The sequence below is a fragment of the Gobius niger genome (assembly GCF_951799975.1).
Source record: "Gobius niger genome assembly, chromosome: 9".
In the NCBI taxonomy this organism is placed as follows: Eukaryota; Metazoa; Chordata; class Actinopteri; order Gobiiformes; family Gobiidae; genus Gobius; species Gobius niger.
The window spans coordinates 472,574-489,326 of NC_136860.1; the positions used below are offsets into that span (position 1 = coordinate 472,574).

At 49.1% G+C, this 16,753-nt stretch overlaps 2 protein-coding genes across 2 annotated transcripts in view; both read left to right on the forward strand.

The window, feature by feature from the left end:
* The window catches only part of LOC306968375 (titin-like), a gene marked incomplete at its 3' end in the record, with an annotated part of 138,214 nt that overhangs the window by 83,429 nt on the left and 38,032 nt on the right, over positions 1 to 16,753 (forward strand). The window lies entirely within an intron of this gene.
* LOC306968249 (titin-like) overlaps positions 1 to 16,753 on the forward strand; it is a gene marked incomplete at both ends in the record, with an annotated part of 35,070 nt that overhangs the window by 1,248 nt on the left and 17,069 nt on the right. The window contains 10 exons of the mRNA XM_079563593.1: positions 1,995 to 2,273; positions 3,238 to 3,516; positions 3,634 to 3,912; positions 4,000 to 4,134; positions 6,787 to 7,068; positions 8,079 to 8,357; positions 11,953 to 12,231; positions 13,129 to 13,761; positions 14,538 to 14,825; positions 15,902 to 16,183. Coding sequence (XP_079419719.1) covers positions 1,995 to 2,273; positions 3,238 to 3,516; positions 3,634 to 3,912; positions 4,000 to 4,134; positions 6,787 to 7,068; positions 8,079 to 8,357; positions 11,953 to 12,231; positions 13,129 to 13,761; positions 14,538 to 14,825; positions 15,902 to 16,183 — 3,015 coding nt within the window. The remainder of the gene's footprint in view (positions 1 to 1,994; positions 2,274 to 3,237; positions 3,517 to 3,633; positions 3,913 to 3,999; positions 4,135 to 6,786; positions 7,069 to 8,078; positions 8,358 to 11,952; positions 12,232 to 13,128; positions 13,762 to 14,537; positions 14,826 to 15,901; positions 16,184 to 16,753) is intronic.

A 16,753-nucleotide genomic window follows, 5' to 3' on the forward strand; every position in this document is an offset into this window, starting at 1 on the left:
TAGACCTGTTATAGTCCTGCTGTAGACCTGTTATAGTCCAGTCCTAGTCCTGCTGTAGACCTGTTATAGTCCTAGTCCTGCTGTAGACCTGTTATAGTCCAGGCCTAGTCCTGCTGTAGACCTGTTATAGTCCAGTCCTGCTGTAGACCTGTTATAGTCCTAGTGCTGCTGTAGACCTGTTATAGTCCAGGCCTAGTCCTGCTGTAGACCTGTTATAGTCCAGTCCTAGTCCTGCTGTAGACCTGTTATAGTCCAGGCCTAGTCCTGCTGTAGATCTGTTATAGTCCTGCTGTAGATCTGTTATAGTCCTGCTGTAGACCTGTTATAGTCCAGTCCTAGTCCTGCTGTAGACCTGTTATAGTCCTGCTGTAGACCTGTTATAGTCCTGCTGTAGACCTGTTATAGTCCTGCTGTAGACCTGTTATAGTCCTGCTGTAGACCTGTTATAGTCCAGTCCTAGTCCTGCTGTAGACCTGTTATAGTCCTGCTGTAGACCTGTTATAGTCCTAGTCCTGCTGTAGACCTGTTATAGTCCTGCTGTAGACCTGTTATAGTCCTGCTGTAGACCTGTTATAGTCCTGCTGTAGACCTGTTATAGTCCAGTCCTAGTCCTGCTGTAGACCTGTTATAGTCCTGCTGTAGACCTGTTATAGTCCTGCTGTAGACCTGTTATAGTCCAGTCCTAGTCCTGCTGTAGACCTGTTATAGTCCGGTCCTAGTCCTGCTGTAGACCTGTTATAGTCCAGTCCTGCTGTAGACCTGTTATAGTCCAGTCCTAGTCCTGCTGTAGACCTGTTATAGTCCGGTCCTGCTGTAGCCCTTTTATAGTCCGGTCCTAGTCCTGCTGTAGACCTGTTATAGTCCAGGCCTAGTCCTGCTGTAGATCTGTTATAGTCCGGTCCTAGTCCTGCTGTAGACCTGTTATAGTCCAGGCCTAGTCCTGCTGTAGATCTGTTATAGTCCAGGCCTAGTCCTGCTGTAGATCTGTTATAGTCCTGCTGTAGATCTGTTATAGTCCTGCTGTAGACCTGTTATAGTCCAGTCCTGCTGTAGACCTGTTATAGTCCTGCTGTAGACCTGTTATAGTCCTGCTGTAGACCTGTTATAGTCCAGTCCTGCTGTAGACCTGTTATAGTCCAGTCCTGCTGTAGACCTGTTATAGTCCAGGCCTAGTCCTGCTGTAGACCTGTTATAGTCCAGGCCTAGTCCTGCTGTAGACCTGTTATAGTCCTGCTGTAGACCTGTTATAGTCCTGCTGTAGTCCTGTTATAGTCCTGCTGTAGACCTGTTATAGTCCTGCTGTAGACCTGTTATAGTCCAGTCCTGCTGTAGACCTGTTATAGTCCAGGCCTAGTCCTGCTGTAGACCTGTTATAGTCCAGGCCTAGTCCTGCTGTAGACCTGTTATAGTCCAGTCCTGCTGTAGACCTGTTATAGTCCTAGTCCTCCTGTAGACCTGTTATAGTCCTGCTGTAGACCTGTTATAGTCCTGCTGTAGACCTGTTATAGTCCAGTCCTGCTGTAGACCTGTTATAGTCCAGGCCTAGTCCTGCTGTAGACCTGTTATAGTCCAGGCCTAGTCCTGCTGTAGACCTGTTATAGTCCAGGCCTAGTCCTGCTGTAGACCTGTTATAGTCCAGGCCTAGTCCTGCTGTAGACCTGTTATAGTCCAGTCCTGCTGTAGACCTGTTATAGTCCTCGTCCTGCTGTAGACCTGTTATAGTCCTGCTGTAGACCTGTTATAGTCCAGTCCTAGTCCTGCTGTAGACCTGTTATAGTCCAGTCCTAGTCCTGCTGTAGACCTGTTATAGTCCTGCTGTAGACCTGTTATAGTCCAGTCCTAGTCCTGCTGTAGACCTGTTATAGTCCAGTCCTAGTCCTGCTGTAGACCTGTTATAGTCCTGCTGTAGACCTGTTATAGTCCAGGCCTAGTCCTGCTGTAGACCTGTTATAGTCCGGTCCTCGTCCCCTCATAACCCGTGTTCTCCGCCTCAGAATGCCCTCGTTTCTCCGTCAAACTGGAGCCCGAGCGCCTGTGCCGGTCGGGCCAGACCCTCGGCCTGTCCTGTAAGGTGCAGGGCGCCGTCTCCGCGGTAACGTGGTTCAAAGACGGGGCCGAGCTGGTCCCGGGGCCGGACCGGGCCCTGAGCTTCGACGGGGCGCTGGCCTCTCTGACCATGAGCCGCTGCTCTGTGGACGACAGCGGAGAGTACGAGTGCGAGGCCCAGAGCGAGGCCGGAGCCGACCGCACCAGCTGCAGCGTCCGCGTGCAAGGTCAGTCCTGGACCAGGTCTGGGAAGTCCTGGTTTAGTCCTGGTTTAGTCCCAGTTACAGCAACAGTTCATCCCCCCTTACCCGAGAAGTGAAGTCTTTTAGACACATGGTTTATCCCTCTTCAGCCCTGGTCTCTGTCCCTCTGACCCTTTAGTCCCTCTTTAGTGCTGGTTTAGTCCCTCTTCAGCCCTGGTCTTAGCTCTGGTCTCTGCCCTCAGACCCCCCGGTCTTCACCCGCCCGCTGTCCTCGGCCGAGTGCTCTAAAGGAGCCTCCATGTCGTTGTCCCTCTTTAGTCCTGGTTTAGCCCTGGTTTAGTCCCGGTTTAGTCCTGGTTTAGCCCTGGTTTAGCCCTGGTTTAGCCCCGGTTTAGCTCTGGTTTAGCCCTGGTTTAGCCCTGGTTTAGCCCTGGTTTAGCCCTGGTTTAGCCCCGGTTTAGCTCTGGTTTAGCCCTGGTTTAGCCCCGGTCTTAGCCCTGGTTTAGCCCTGGTTTAGCCCCGGTTTAGTCCTGGTTTAGCCCTGGTTTAGCCCTGGTTTAGTCCTGGTTTAGCCCTGGTTTAGCCCCGGTTTAGCTCTGGTTTAGCCCTGGTTTAGCCCCGGTCTTAGCCCTGGTTTAGTCCTGGTTTAGCCCTGGTTTAGTCCTGGTTTAGTCCTGGTCTAGCCCCTCTTCAGCCCCGGTTTAGCTCTGGTTTAGCCCTGGTTTAGCCCCGGTTTAGTCTTGGTTTAGCCCTGGTCTAGCCCCTCTTTAGCCCCGGTCTTAGCTCTGGTCTCTGTCCCTCAGACCCTTTAGCCCCGGTCTTAGCCCTGGTTTAGACCTGGTTTAGCCCCTCTTTAGCCCCGGTCTTAGCCCTGGTTTAGTCCTGGTTTAGCCCTGGTTTAGTCCTGGTATAGCCCTGGTTTAGCCCTGGTTTAGTCCTGGTTTAGCCCTGGTTTAGCCCTGGTTTAGTCTCTGGTCTCTGCCCTCAGACCCCCCGGTCTTCACCCGCCCGCTGTCCTCGGCCGAGTGCTCTAAAGGAGCCTCCATGTCGTTGTCCGGAGTCGTGTCGGGCTCCGGGCCGTTCGAGCTGAGTTTTTATGTGAACGACAAACTGCAGAGGAGTAACGGCCGCCGCTCGCTCAAAATGGCGGATGGTCATGTGACCCTGAGCGTGAGCGAGAGCGAGGTCTCGGACGGCGGCACGTACCGAGTCGTCGTGGCCAATCAGGTCGGAGAGGCGAGCTGCGAGAGTCACGTGACTGTCACAGGTCAGTGTTTCAGATCTGCCATCAGACCTCCTCTTCCATTAGACCCCCCTTCACTCCCCCTTCACTCCCCCTTCACCCCCCTTCCCTCCCCCTCTGACCCGTGTCTCCCCCTCTCAGAGCCCCCCGTCTTCGTGGACGTGCCCGCCGAGGTGTCGTCCTCCCTGGGCTCGGACCTGGTGATCCGGGCCCTGGTCTCCGGGTCTCTGCCGCTGTCCTTCTCCTGGAGGCGTGACGGCGGCGAGCTCTCGGACGACGCCCACATTAAGGCGTCGGCCGACGGTAAATGTGGCGTCCTGAGCATTAGAGACGCTCAGGCGGCTCACAGCGGGACGTACGAGTGCGAGGCCCGTAACAGGGCGGGGTCCCAGCGCGCTCAGGTGCAGGTCCAGGTCTCAGGTTGGTCCGATCTTCTGCCCGTGTGTCTCTGTTTGTCCCAGTTTGTCCCAGTTTGTCCCAGTTTGTCCCTGTTTGTCTCTGTCTCAGTCTTTGTCAAAGCGTCTCTCCTGAAGCACCTCACACTCACAGCGGTTTGGACACAGTTGTTGGACCAGGCGGCTCGTCCAGGGTCTGACACTGAGCTCCAGCTGAGGTTCAGAGGCAGAGTTTCCTCACGGGGCAGTAAGTCCTTCATAAGGGATTAGTCTCGTGCCTTCACAGACTGAAGCCACAAAGCACTTGGAACAAATCAACCAAAAAACATGACAGAACCAAACGGAAAAGTAAAGTCAGGAAACTTTTCTGCAAAATCCAGAGAGCGCGAGGAAGGAGGGGCTTAAACGGTCTGTGAAAAGTCTTTTTATTTTGAGCAAATGTCTCAAACCCGTTTTCTTTGGTCCCTCCGGACGTTCTTTCCTGTTTGTGGCACTAAGAAGGTTTATTTTGGACTTACTGCGTCCTGTGGAAACCCTGTTAGCCCACACTGGTCTTTAGCCCACACTGGTCTTTAGCCCACACTGGTCTTTAGCCCACACTGGTCTTTGGCCCACACTGGTCTGTAGCCCACACTGGTCTGTAGCCCACACTGGTCTTTAGCCCACACTGGTCTTTAGCCCACACTGGTCTTGTCTTTGTGAGTCTGTCCTGAGTTTTGTCTAAAGCGGTTTTTAAAGCTGGGTTTGTTGTAAACGGTGGAACACGAAGCTGTCGTTGAATTGTCATTCGTAAATGTGTCTTTGAGTCTTTAAGTCTTTTTAAGTCTTTGAGTCTTGAGTCTTTAAGTCTTTTTGAGTCTTGCTGAGCTACGTTTGATCCAACCCCCGATGTTTCGCTCGGGGTTTTTCCTAAAGTTTGTGGTTCATGGATTCTTTAAACTGTGATTAATCAGAGCTTTCTGCTAATGTCACGCAGGTAAAGGTGTATCTTGATCAGTTAGAACGACTCAGATAACGGATATTTGACCCTGATTTGAGTCTGTTTGACGTTTTCTCTGTTTGTTGAAGTTTTCTGCTGATTATTGACAGTTTCTGAAGCCTCTGTTTCAGCCCTGACTCTGGTCTTTGCTGATGTTCTTGGTGTTAAAGCTGTGGTTAAAGTCTCTGCTGCTGTTTTTAAAGTCTGTGTGATGTAACGCCGCCCTCTGCTGGTGTAAACTCATACATCTTTAGTTTAAAGCTGTTTTTAAAGTCTCTGGTGTAACGCTGCCCTCTGCTGGTGTAAACTCATATATCTTTACTTTAAAGCTGTTTTTAAAGTCTGTGTGGTGTAACGCTGCCCTCTGCTGGTGTAAACTCATATATCTTTAGTTTAAAGCTGTTTTTAAAGTCTCTGGTGTAACGCCGCCCTCTGCTGGTGTAAACTCATACATCTTTAGTTTAAAGCTGTTTTTAAAGTCTCTGGTGTAACGCCGCCCTCTGCTGGTGATTAAAGCGGATTGTCATGTTTTAATCCTGTCCAGGGTCAGATCTCGACGTCACGGTAAGTCACGGCTGTTTCACTCAAAGCTGTTGGTTCAAACTTCGCTCAAATGTTTCTTTAAAGCCTGTGGTTTTGCTGCTGGACGGGTTTGAAACGAGCTGCTGCCGTTTGGGCTCTGTCTCAGTTTGTCTCTCAGGTTTGTCTCGGGTTTTTTCATCTCGGGTTTGTCTCGGGTTTGTCTCGGGTTTGTCTCGGGTTTGTCTCGGGTTTGTCTCGGGTTTGTCTCGGGTTTGTCTCGGGTTTGTCTCGGTCTGTAAATGTTGTTTTGGAAAGTTCATGTCTCTCTTGTATTTATTCGTCTCCAGAACCAGCTCATAGTTTCCGACTGCGATCGATATTTAACGATAATATGACTGCTATTAAAGACGTTCATCCTCGTTCCTCGTGTTTTATACGCTTCTAACTGAAGCGTCGCCGAGGTCGTTCCGGTCGTTAATCTGCGGCTTTGGCTTCAGCTGAAACGCTCTCATTAACCTCTGCTGCTTCACCTCTTTATCTTTTTCCATCAGTATTTACAGCACTTTCATGTTTTTATTTCACTGAACACTCGTAAAACATCGAAGCTTTATTTCAAAAACCTTTGTTCGTTGGATCGAACTCCAGCCGAGAGTTCCTTCAGATTAAAACGACCCTGATCTTTGAACTATAGCAATAAGACATTTTACTTTCTTTACATCTGAGCTCATTTTGCAACAGAAACGTGTCAAACTCGACCGCGGCTCGTCGATGCTAAAGCTCATATTTCACTGTTACAAAAGCAAAGTGGAGCTTATTATTGTTGAAACAGTGGGTGAACAGGACGATATTGTCTCTTCTCTCTCCGTCCTTCGAGCGTAGTGTTTATCCAAATCCATGCTCTCAGCTCCGATGTGAGCATGGATTCATTACAAACGGCCTTTCGTCAAAGCGAAAATATTCCGTAAATGAAGGAGAATCTTGGGTTAAAGTAACCGCTGCTCTGGAGCGTCGTCTTCCTGTTCTTCGTGGTTGATTCTACGTAACAGTCAGATATAAAAACACAACTCTGATGTACAGGAGATAAACATGTTCTTCTCGAACCTTTAAGAAAGAACGTCTCACTGAAAGTTCTTTTTTGTGAAACTGTTGTTTTTTACCTCGGGAGTTGAACCGTCTTCCCTGATGCTCTTTGTTCCTTCACTTCTTTTTTCTCTGAGAAACGTCTGATTCTGGAGTCTGGTCTTTGTCAGGTCTACGTCTCGTCTCTCTCCTCTCTCAGAGTCTGGTCTTTGTCAGGTCTACGTCTGGTCTCTCCTCTCTCAGAGTCTGGTCTCTCCTCGTCTCTCTAGCGCCCCCTCCAGTCCTCGCTAACCTCTTCCCCTTTAACCCCCTTTACAGAGCCGCCGCGCTTCGTGTCCAAAATGGCGGCGCAGTCCTTCGTGAAGCAGCGCGAGGGCCCGCGGTTCGAGTGCCGCCTGGCGAGCTCCGCCGGCGTCTCCATCCGCTGGTTCAAAGACGCGGCGGAGCTGGCGGACGGCGGGAACTACCGCATGGCGCTGCTGGACTCCACGGCGTACCTGCAGCTGAAGACCACCCGCGAGCAGGACGCCGGCGTGTACACCTGCGAGGCGCGCAACAGGGCGGGCGTGGCCACGTGCAGCTCCGCCCTCAGCGTGCAAGGTCAGGACACGGCCGCGGGACACGGGAAACGCCGCCGGGTCGTGTGGTTTGGATTGAGCTTGAGCGTCTGTCCAAACATGTTCACGTTACAGAGAGTGGCATGAGTCTTTCAATGGCGTCCGTGTCTTTAAGCGTGTTTAAGCGTGTTTGAGGGCCTGTGGAAACATGTTCATCACGTTACAGAGTCCTGGCATGCGTCAATGGCGTCCACGTCTTTAAACATCTTTAAACGTCTGTGGAAACATGTACCTGATGTAAACCATGAGTGGAAATGTGGCATGGCGTCCTGCGTCTGTGAGCGCCCCCTGTCCTCTGTGACAGGAACAACACCTGCGTGATCTGGAGTCGCATGAATCTGTGGAGTTCAGTCTCGTCCGTTTGTTTCTCTCCGTCAGAGCCTCAGACGCTTCACCCAAAAGTCAAACTGTGATGTTTGTGTCCGAAACTAACTCCCCAACTAGTCCCTAACTAGTGCTTGACTAGTCTTTAACTAGTCCATAGCTAGTCCCCCTCGTCTAAAAACTGGATCTGTCTGGGATCCTGGTAACTGAAAGTGATCATTATCATCATTAAAACTGTTCTAAATGTGAGCGTCTCCGAGCGTCTGAAGGTCAAACCAGGGGCATGTTCCTCCCGTCGTGTGTGAAACGTTCCTCCCGTCGTGTGTGAAACGTTCCTCTGAGCGTGTGTGAAACGTTCCTCTAAGCGTGTGTGAAACGTTCCTCCCGTCGTGTGTCAAACGTTCCTCTAAGCGTGTGTGAAACGTTCCTCTAAGCGTGTGTCAAACGTTCCTCCCGTCGTGTGTGAAACGTTCCTCTGAGCGTGTGTGAAACGTTCCTCTAAGCGTGTGTGAAACGTTCCTCTGAGCGTGTGTGAAACGTTCCTCTAAGCGTGTGTGAAACGTTCCTCCCGTCGTGTGTCAAACGTTCCTCTAAGCGTGTGTGAAACGTTCATCCCGTCTCCGTGGCATGATCCTAAACCCCAGATATTAAACTCCCCGTCGCCCGCAGAGCCGCCCTCCTTCACCAAGGCGCCCGTCGCCGCAGAGGGCATAATCGGGAAGGAGGTGAGCCTGTACGGCGAGTTCTGCGGCTCCCCTCCCTTCACCGTGAGCTGGTATAAGGACCAGCGCCCCCTGCAGGAGGGCCGTAAGTACAGGCTGGTGCAGCAGGCCCGCAGCGCCACGCTCCACGTGATGGCGCTGACGCCCAACGACGAAGGCCTGTACGAGTGCAGAGTGTCCAACAACGTGGACACGGACACCAGCCGCGCCAAGGTCACGCTGAGAGGTAACAGCCAGGGTTTCAATACGAGGGGCCAGGAGGGGCGGGGCCAGGAGGGGCGGGGCCAAGGGGAACCGCTGTGACACGAACAGAACAATGTGGTTTCTACTTTCAGAGTCAAAATCTTATTTATTATACAGGTTTAACAAGTCCCTAACTAGTCGCTAACAAGTGCTTGGCTAGTATTTATCGAGTCCACAACTAGCCCCTAACTGGTGCTTGACTAGTCTTTAACTAGACCTTAACTAGTCCACAACTAGTGTCCAAATAGTCGCTAACTATTGTTTATTGTTTATTAATGGAAAGCCCTTGAGATGCAGCATCGCATTTTCAAGGGAATCCACAAACACAACTAACTTGTTCTTGGATTGTTCTTAACTAGATCTTAACTAGTGCTTAACTAGTGTTTTACTAGTAAAAAAAATATTAGAAACAAGTGGTTCATGTTGGTTTTAAAACCTGGAGTAACTTGTACTGAACTACTCTACAATAAGTCCCTAAATAGTCCCTAACTATGGTCTAACTAGTCTCCAAATAGTCCCTAACTATGGTCTAACTAGTCTCCAAATAGTCTCTAACTTTGGTCTAACTAGTCTCCAAATAGTCCCTAACTATGGTCTAACTATTCTCCAAATAGTCCCTAACTATGGTCTAACTAGTCTCCAAATAGTCCCTAACTATGGTCTAACTAGTCTCCAAATAGTCTCTAACTATGGTCTAACTAGTCTCCAAATGGTGTCTAACTATGGTCTAACTAGTCTCCAAATAGTCTCTAACTTTGGTCTAACTAGTCTTCAAATAGTCTCTAACTAGGGTCTAACTAGTCTCCAAATGGTGTCTAACTATGGTCTAACTAGTCTCCAAATAGTCTCTAACTTTGGTCTAACTAGTCTCCAAATAGTCCCTAACTATGGTCTAACTAGTCTCCAAATAGTCCCTAACTATGGTCTAACTAGTCTCCAAATAGTCTCTAACTATGGTCTAACTAGTCTCAAATAGTTCCTAACTATGGTCTAACTAGTCTCCAAATAGTCCCTAACTATGGTCTAACTAGTCTCAAATAGTGTCTAACTATGGTCTAACTAGTCTCAAATAGTCCCTAACTATGGTCTAACTAGTCTCCAAATAGTCTCTAACTATGGTCTAACTAGTCTCAAATAGTCCCTAACTATGGTCTAACTAGTCTCCAAATAGTCTCTAACTATGGTCTAACTAGTCTCCAAATAGTCTCTAACTATGGTCTAACTAGTCTCCAAATAGTGTCTAACTATGGTCTAACTAGTCTCAAATAGTCCCTAACTATGGTCTAACTAGTCTCCAAATAGTCCCTAACTATGGTCTAACTAGTCTCCAAATAGTCTCTAACTATGGTCTAACTAGTCTCAAATAGTCTCTAACTATGGTCTAACTAGTCTCAAATAGTGTCTAACTATGGTCTAACTAGTCTCCAAATAGTGTCTAACTATGGTCTAACTAGTCTCAAATAGTCCCTAACTATGGTCTAACTAGTCTCAAATAGTCCCTAACTATGGTCTAACTAGTCTCCAAATAGTCCCTAACTATGGTCTAACTAGTCTCAAATAGTCCCTAACTATGGTCTAACTAGTCTCCAAATAGTCTCTAACTATGGTCTAACTAGTCTCCAAATAGTCCCTAACTATGGTCTAACTAGTCTCCAAATAGTCTTTAACTATGGTCTAACTAGTCTCCAAATAGTCTCTAACTATGGTATAACTAGTCTCCAAATAGTCTCTAACTATGGTATAACTAGTCTCCAAATAGTCTCTAACTATGGTCTAACTAGTCTCCAAATAGTCTCTAACTATGGTCTAACTACTCTCCAAATAGTCTCTAACTATGGTCTAACTAGTCTCCAAATAGTCTCTAACTATGGTCTAACTACTCTCCAAATAGTCCCTAACTATGGTCTAACTAGTCTCCAAATAGTCTCTAACTATGGTCTAACTAGTCTCCAAATAGTCTCTAACTATGGTCTAACTAGTCTCCAAATAGTCTCTAACTATGGTCTAACTAGTCTCCAAATAGTCTCTAACTATGGTCTAACTAGTCTCAAATAGTTCCTAACTATGGTCTAACTAGTCTCCAAATAGTCTCTAACTATGGTCTAACTAGTCTCCAAATAGTCTCTAACTATTGTCTAACTAGTCTCCAAATAGTCTCTAACTATGGTCTAACTAGTCTCCAAATAGTCCCTAACTATGGTCTAACTAGTCTCCAAATAGTCCCTAACTATGGTCTAACTAGTCTCCAAATAGTCTCTAACTATGGTCTAACTAGTCTCCAAATAGTCCCTAACTATGGTCTAACTAGTCTCCAAATGGTGTCTAACTATGGTCTAACTAGTCTCCAAATAGTCTCTAACTATGGTCTAACTAGTCTCCAAATGGTGTCTAACTATGGTCTAACTAGTCTCCAAATAGTCTCTAACTATGGTCTAACTAGTCTCCAAATAGTCCCTAACTATGGTCTAACTAGTCTCCAAATGGTGTCTAACTATGGTCTAACTAGTCTCCAAATAGTCCCTAACTATGGTCTAACTAGTCTCCAAATGGTGTCTAACTATGGTCTAACTAGTCTCCAAGTAGTCTCTAACTATGGTCTAACTATTCTCCAAATAGTCCCTAACTATGGTCTAACTAGTCTCCAAATAGTCTCTAACTATGGTCTAACTAGTCTCCAAATAGTCCCTAACTATGGTCTAACTAGTCTCCAAATAGTCTCTAACTATGGTCTCACTAGTCTCCAAATAGTCCCTAACTATGGTCTAGCTAGTCTCCAAATAGTCTCTAACTATGGTCTAGTCTCCAAATAGTCTCTAACTATGGTCTAACTAGCCTCCAAATAGTCCCTAACTATGGTCTAACTAGTCTCCAAATAGTCTCTAACTATGGTCTAACTAGTCTCCAAATAGTCCCTAACTAGTGATTAACTAGTCCCTAACTAGTACTTAGCTAGTCTCAAACTAGTCCTTAACTAGTCCTTAACGAGGAATTGTCTTCAGTGCAAATGGTGCAGATCCATTGGTAGATGAGCAATAAAGTAATAAAGTATAAAACTATTAGATTAAAAATATCTTGTTGTTTGTTTTTGTCTTGTGGAAGTTTCTCATGCCTCTTAAACATGTACAATAGGGCCCTGAGAAAGAGGTTCTGAGTCTCAGAGTGAATGTCCTGGATAAATGTACTAAAGTCTAAACTTGTTTCTCAGCGTTAGCAAAGCTCAGAGGAATCAGCCGTTCAACAGTTAAACAAAGGCTCATGTTGGCTTTAAAACCTGGACCTGGAGTTGATTTCGCTCCGGATCGAACTGAAGCCTTTGCTTTGTTTTTAATCAGAAGCTTTAGGAGTGAAGTCAAGCCCTGTTCGGTCACAGTCACTTCTGTTCCTCCGCCCCCTTTATCGTAGCTCCTCCTCTGACCCCGCCCCTCCACCGTAGCTCCTCCTCTTCCTCCGCCCCCTCTATCATAGCTCCTCCTCTTCCTCCACCCCCTGTATCGTAGCTCCTCCTCTTCCTCCACCCCCTGTATCATAGCTCCTCCTCTTCCTCCGCCCCTCATCCTAACTCCTCCTCTCCGCCTCAGAGTCCGCCTCCTTCACGAGGCGCCTGCAGGACGTGTCTGTGCGTGTGGGGGAGGCGCTCTCCCTGAGCGCCTCAGTTCGCGGCTCGGAGCCGCTGAGCCTCACGTGGCTCCAGGACGACTCGGTCCTTCGCGAAGGAGAAAACCGCTCCATGACCTTTGACCGGGGCGTGGCCACGCTCGCCGTGCCCAACGCCGAGGCCCGGAGCGCCGGCCGCTACACGCTGAGGCTGCAGAGCGACGGCGGGGCGGCCGAGTGCAGCGCCACCGTCACCGTGCTGGGTGTGTACCCAAACAAACACACACACAACACAACAACACAACACAACAAACACACACACAACACAAACACACACACAACACAAACAAACAAACAAACAAACACAACAAACAAACAAACAAACACACAAACAAACAAAGAGGAGTCCCCTCGGCTCTGGGCCCAAACCTTCGTCTCCTCACGTCTCTTCACTAAACTGATCAGTCGACGACATGTTGTTCTTAAAAAGCCAAAATAAAAAGTTCAGCTTTGACCTCGGTTAAAGTGACACATCCTGTAAAACTCTCAGCGTTTTAAAGAAGGCAGTGAAGTGCGAGGCTGCGGCGCCCTCTGCAGGCGGCAGCAGAAACAGCACTCGGATCATGGTTTTACAGTTTACATCAGAGCTCGTTCTTCAGTATCAGAAACTCTTCTGAATGAACTGATTAAAGATCCACCAGCTCGTTTGTAAAAACTAAAGTCTTTGGAACAAAGCGGAAACTCAACGTCCTCATGATCTTCGTCATCATCATCGTCTCTTCTTCTAAGAGCCGGATCTTCTTCCACATCTTTGAGTTAATCGTGAAAACGTCCGAGAAATCCTCCATCTCACCCGGACGCTGAAAACGTCCCGTCTTCATGTTTGTGACGTGGGATCAGAAAACAAAGCGCTTTACAGGATGTGTCACTTTAAAGGAAACCTTTTCACTTTAGAGAAAACCTTCTCACTTGTGTTTTGTGCGAGTAAAGGATAAACAACGACTTTAACAAAGTCCCGTCTGACCTGTTTAAAGTCCTTTTGGATCCAAACGCCTTTAGTGTCTTTGTCCCCGAGCGTTCGATCTTAAGCCCCCCCCCCAGAGCCGATGGGACCCTCCCCCCCCCCGGCGCCTCGAGGTCTAACCCGCTCCTCCCTTCAGAACCGGCCCAGGTGCTGGACTTCCCCGAGGCGCTGGCCGTAAAGTCGGGCGAGTCCACCTCCATCGAGGTGCACGTGGGCGGGACGCCCGAGCTCAAGACCCGCTGGTTCAAAGACAAGCAGGAGCTGAAGGCGGGGCCTAAATACCAGAGCAGCTTCAGCAGGAGGGTGGCCACGCTGAAGATCCGGGCGCTGGACAAGCCCGACGCCGGCGAGTACCGCCTCGAGGTGTCCAACGCCGTGGGGTCTGCGGCGAGCAAGACCCGCGTCAGCGTGTCAGGTCAGTGCGGGTCCAGAGGTCCAGAGGTCCGGGACTGTCTGAGACCGTCCGGGACGGTCCGGGACTGTCTGGGACTGTCCGGGACGGTCCGGGACGGTCCGGGACGGTCCGGGACGGTCCGGGACGGTCCGGGACGGTCCGGGACGGTCCAGAGGTCCAGAGGTCCGGGACTGTCCGGGACGGTCCGGGACTGTCCGGGACTGTCCGGGACGGTCCGGGACGGTCCGGGACGGTCCAGAGGTCCAGAGGTCCGGGACTGTCCGGGACGGTCCGGGACTGTCCGGGACTGTCTGGGACGGTCTGGGACGGTCCCGGACCGTCCCAGACAGTCCGGGACTCGCCAACGAGGATTCAGTCCGACCCAAAGCATCAGCGATAAAGTCTTTGATAAAACATCTCAGTCTCAGGAGTAAACCTGGGTCAGATCTTTGCTCCTGAGGTTTATGGAAGTTTAAATAAACAACTTTAGCACGAGCGGAAAAGAAGGAAAAACAAAAACACGTCTTTCCAGAAACAAGACCAAAGAATTCAGCTCTTTGTGACTAAAGGCAGAAAATCATCGTTAAAAGTCGTTTGTTTTGTGCAAAACAAACTTCGTTCTAAGTTTTGTCTCTGCAGAAAAAAACTTTATTTGTAAAAACGAAACTCTTTGAAAACGATGGAAACACGACGTCCTCACAATCGAGGTCATGTTTCCTCTTTTTGGTCTCAGTGACGGATCATGACACACTTTTGCAAGAAGTCGCTTTTTGTGAATCATTTTACAAAGAAATTTCACTTTTATTTGTTTAAAACCGTGATGTACATTTGTGTCTGGTAAAAATCACAAATGTTTATCAAACTTTATGACTTTTATCAGATTTTAACTGAAGGATTTTTCTGTGAGAATCATGAAAACAAACTTTTTAAATCCACGATCGTCGTTTGTGAATCATTTTCCCCGATGAAAGATAAACTTACGTCTTTAACTTATTTCAAACATTTATTTTTCTACAAACCTTTTATGATCAAACGCTCATGAGCCGAACCTGGTTCTTGAACCTGCCCTTTGGTCCAGACTGAATCCTCGTCAGAGCCGAGTGTCCGTGTAAAGCTCTGAGCCTAAACCCGCTCCCTGTGTCCGACCCCAGACAAAGTCATCCCGCCCACTTTCGTGCGTAAGCTGCGGGACGTCCCGCTGGTGGCCGGGAGCCCTGGGGAGCTGGAGTGTAAAGTGTCCGGCTCGGCTCCTCTGACCGTGGCCTGGTCCCGGGACGGTCGCGAGCTCAAGGCCGGACCCGCCTTCGAGATCTCCCTGAGCGACAACACCTGCCGCCTGCGTCTGCGCAGCGCCAGCGCAGCCGAGGCCGGGAAGTACACGTGCACGGCGAGCAACGCAGCCGGCAGCAGCGAGACGGCCGCCTGCGTCAGCGTCACAGGTAATATACGTCCAAATATACGTCCAAATATACGTCCTAACATACGTCTGCAAAGGGAATAAAACACGTCTGCAAAAGACAAAGGTCAAAGTGCAGAACGCGAGGAGGTGCTCGGTCACGGAGGAAACGTTTTAAGGCGAGACGCTGAAACATGACATCAGTGAATAGATTCCTCCTAACGTCTTACTTTAAATCTGTCAGAGGAAAATCAGCCAGGAAGTAACTCCAACATCACCAACAGTTTGGAAAAGTCTGGGACACTTTTTGAACATTTTGGAATTAAATTACATCTTTTAGAAAATGTGTGATTTTTTTTTGAGAGTTTGGAAGTTTTTTGGAAAAGCTTTTAAAGGGGGGTATTATGCAAAATGGACTTTTTCCAGCTTTCCATCCTGTTATTCTGTCACTCCCTCATTAAAAACATGGCTGAAGTGTTGCCGTGGCACATTCACGTATTTTTGAGTCATCTGTAAAAACTCTGATGGCGGCCATTTTAGGGATAGGTTTGCCTGAGTCCTCCTAGGAACGCCCCCACCTCCTGGAGACGCCTCCGAGCTTTGGTCACCAGCCGAGTAACCAACCACTGCTCCTCAGCAGAACCCCCTCCCCACTGATGCCACAGACAGCGTGTGGAGGGGGCGTGTCTAAAGGCTCAGAGGTTCTTAAAGAGACAGAGGCCTATTTCAAGACATTCACTACAGCCATTTTGAGAGAGACATTTTATACAAGGCAGTTATTCTAATTTACTGCATTTACAGACCAACAGAAGGTTTGTCATCATTGTAGTGAGATATAGACTGGTGCTATGGGACTGACAAAAGCAGAACACCCCCTCTTTAAAGCAGAACACCCCCTCTTTAAAGCAGAACACCCCCTCTTTAAAGCAGAACACCCCCTCTTTAAAGGTTTGAAAAAGTTTGGTATCCACGTGTAGCAGGAAAGACCCTGTCGTCCAAATATGGTCATGTTTCCTGCAGCGTCTCGCCTTTAGAGTCCGTCTGTTAAAGAGTTTCCAAACCGAGCTCTTCCTCGCTGGCCGTTCCTCCCGCTCACCCTCCCCCCCGTCACACACGCAGAGCCGCCGTTCTTCCTGGAGAGGCCCGTGGACGCGGTGACGCTGAGCGGGAAGAGCGTGTCCTTCTCGGCGCGCTTCGGCGGACAGCGCCCCCTGGAGGTGAAGTGGTTCCGCGGGTCGAAGCAGCTGGTGAGCGGGCGCGGCGGCTGCGACGTCCAGACCCAGCCCGACCGCAGCGTCCTGAGCCTGAGCAGTGTGGAGCTGAGTCAGAGCGGGGAGGTGGTGTGTCAGCTGAAGAACGCCGCGGGGAAGGCCACCTGCGGCGCCCAGCTCTACGTCAAAGGTCTGTGAGACACGCCCACCATGTGACCTTCGACCTCCTCTGCTCCGGGACACAGGCCCACAAACCTATTATCTCCTCACTATCTCATTATCATCTCCTTACTATCTCCTTATTATCTCGTTATTATCTCGTTATATCTCGTTATTATCTCCTTACTATCTCCTTATTCTCGTTATTCTCGTCACAAAACTAACTTTACCCACTGATAGCCCAGCCTCTCGCTTCACCGTCCTTGAGAACAGAATCCTCTAAGCGGCGAAGCGTAAACGAGACCTCGCGCTCTTCCTCACAGAACAGTTTCATCCTCATTCACTTTGTGGAAAGTCTGAAAGGTTTTCTCCGAGCTCGTATCGCTCCATCGTTCCGGTGAAAGAAACTTCCACAACTTCTCACGATGGAGCGTCAGAATCAGCGACAGAGAAACGTCTTTGGTAAATTCCGCTCGAGCAGCTTCATGTTTGCTGTTGACTCCAGAGCAGGGGCGGATCTAGAGGAACATCCCGGGGGGCAGCAGGTCAGGGGTCATGTGTGATAGAAGTCGGGGTTTCTGACGTTTGTAAAATCCTCATC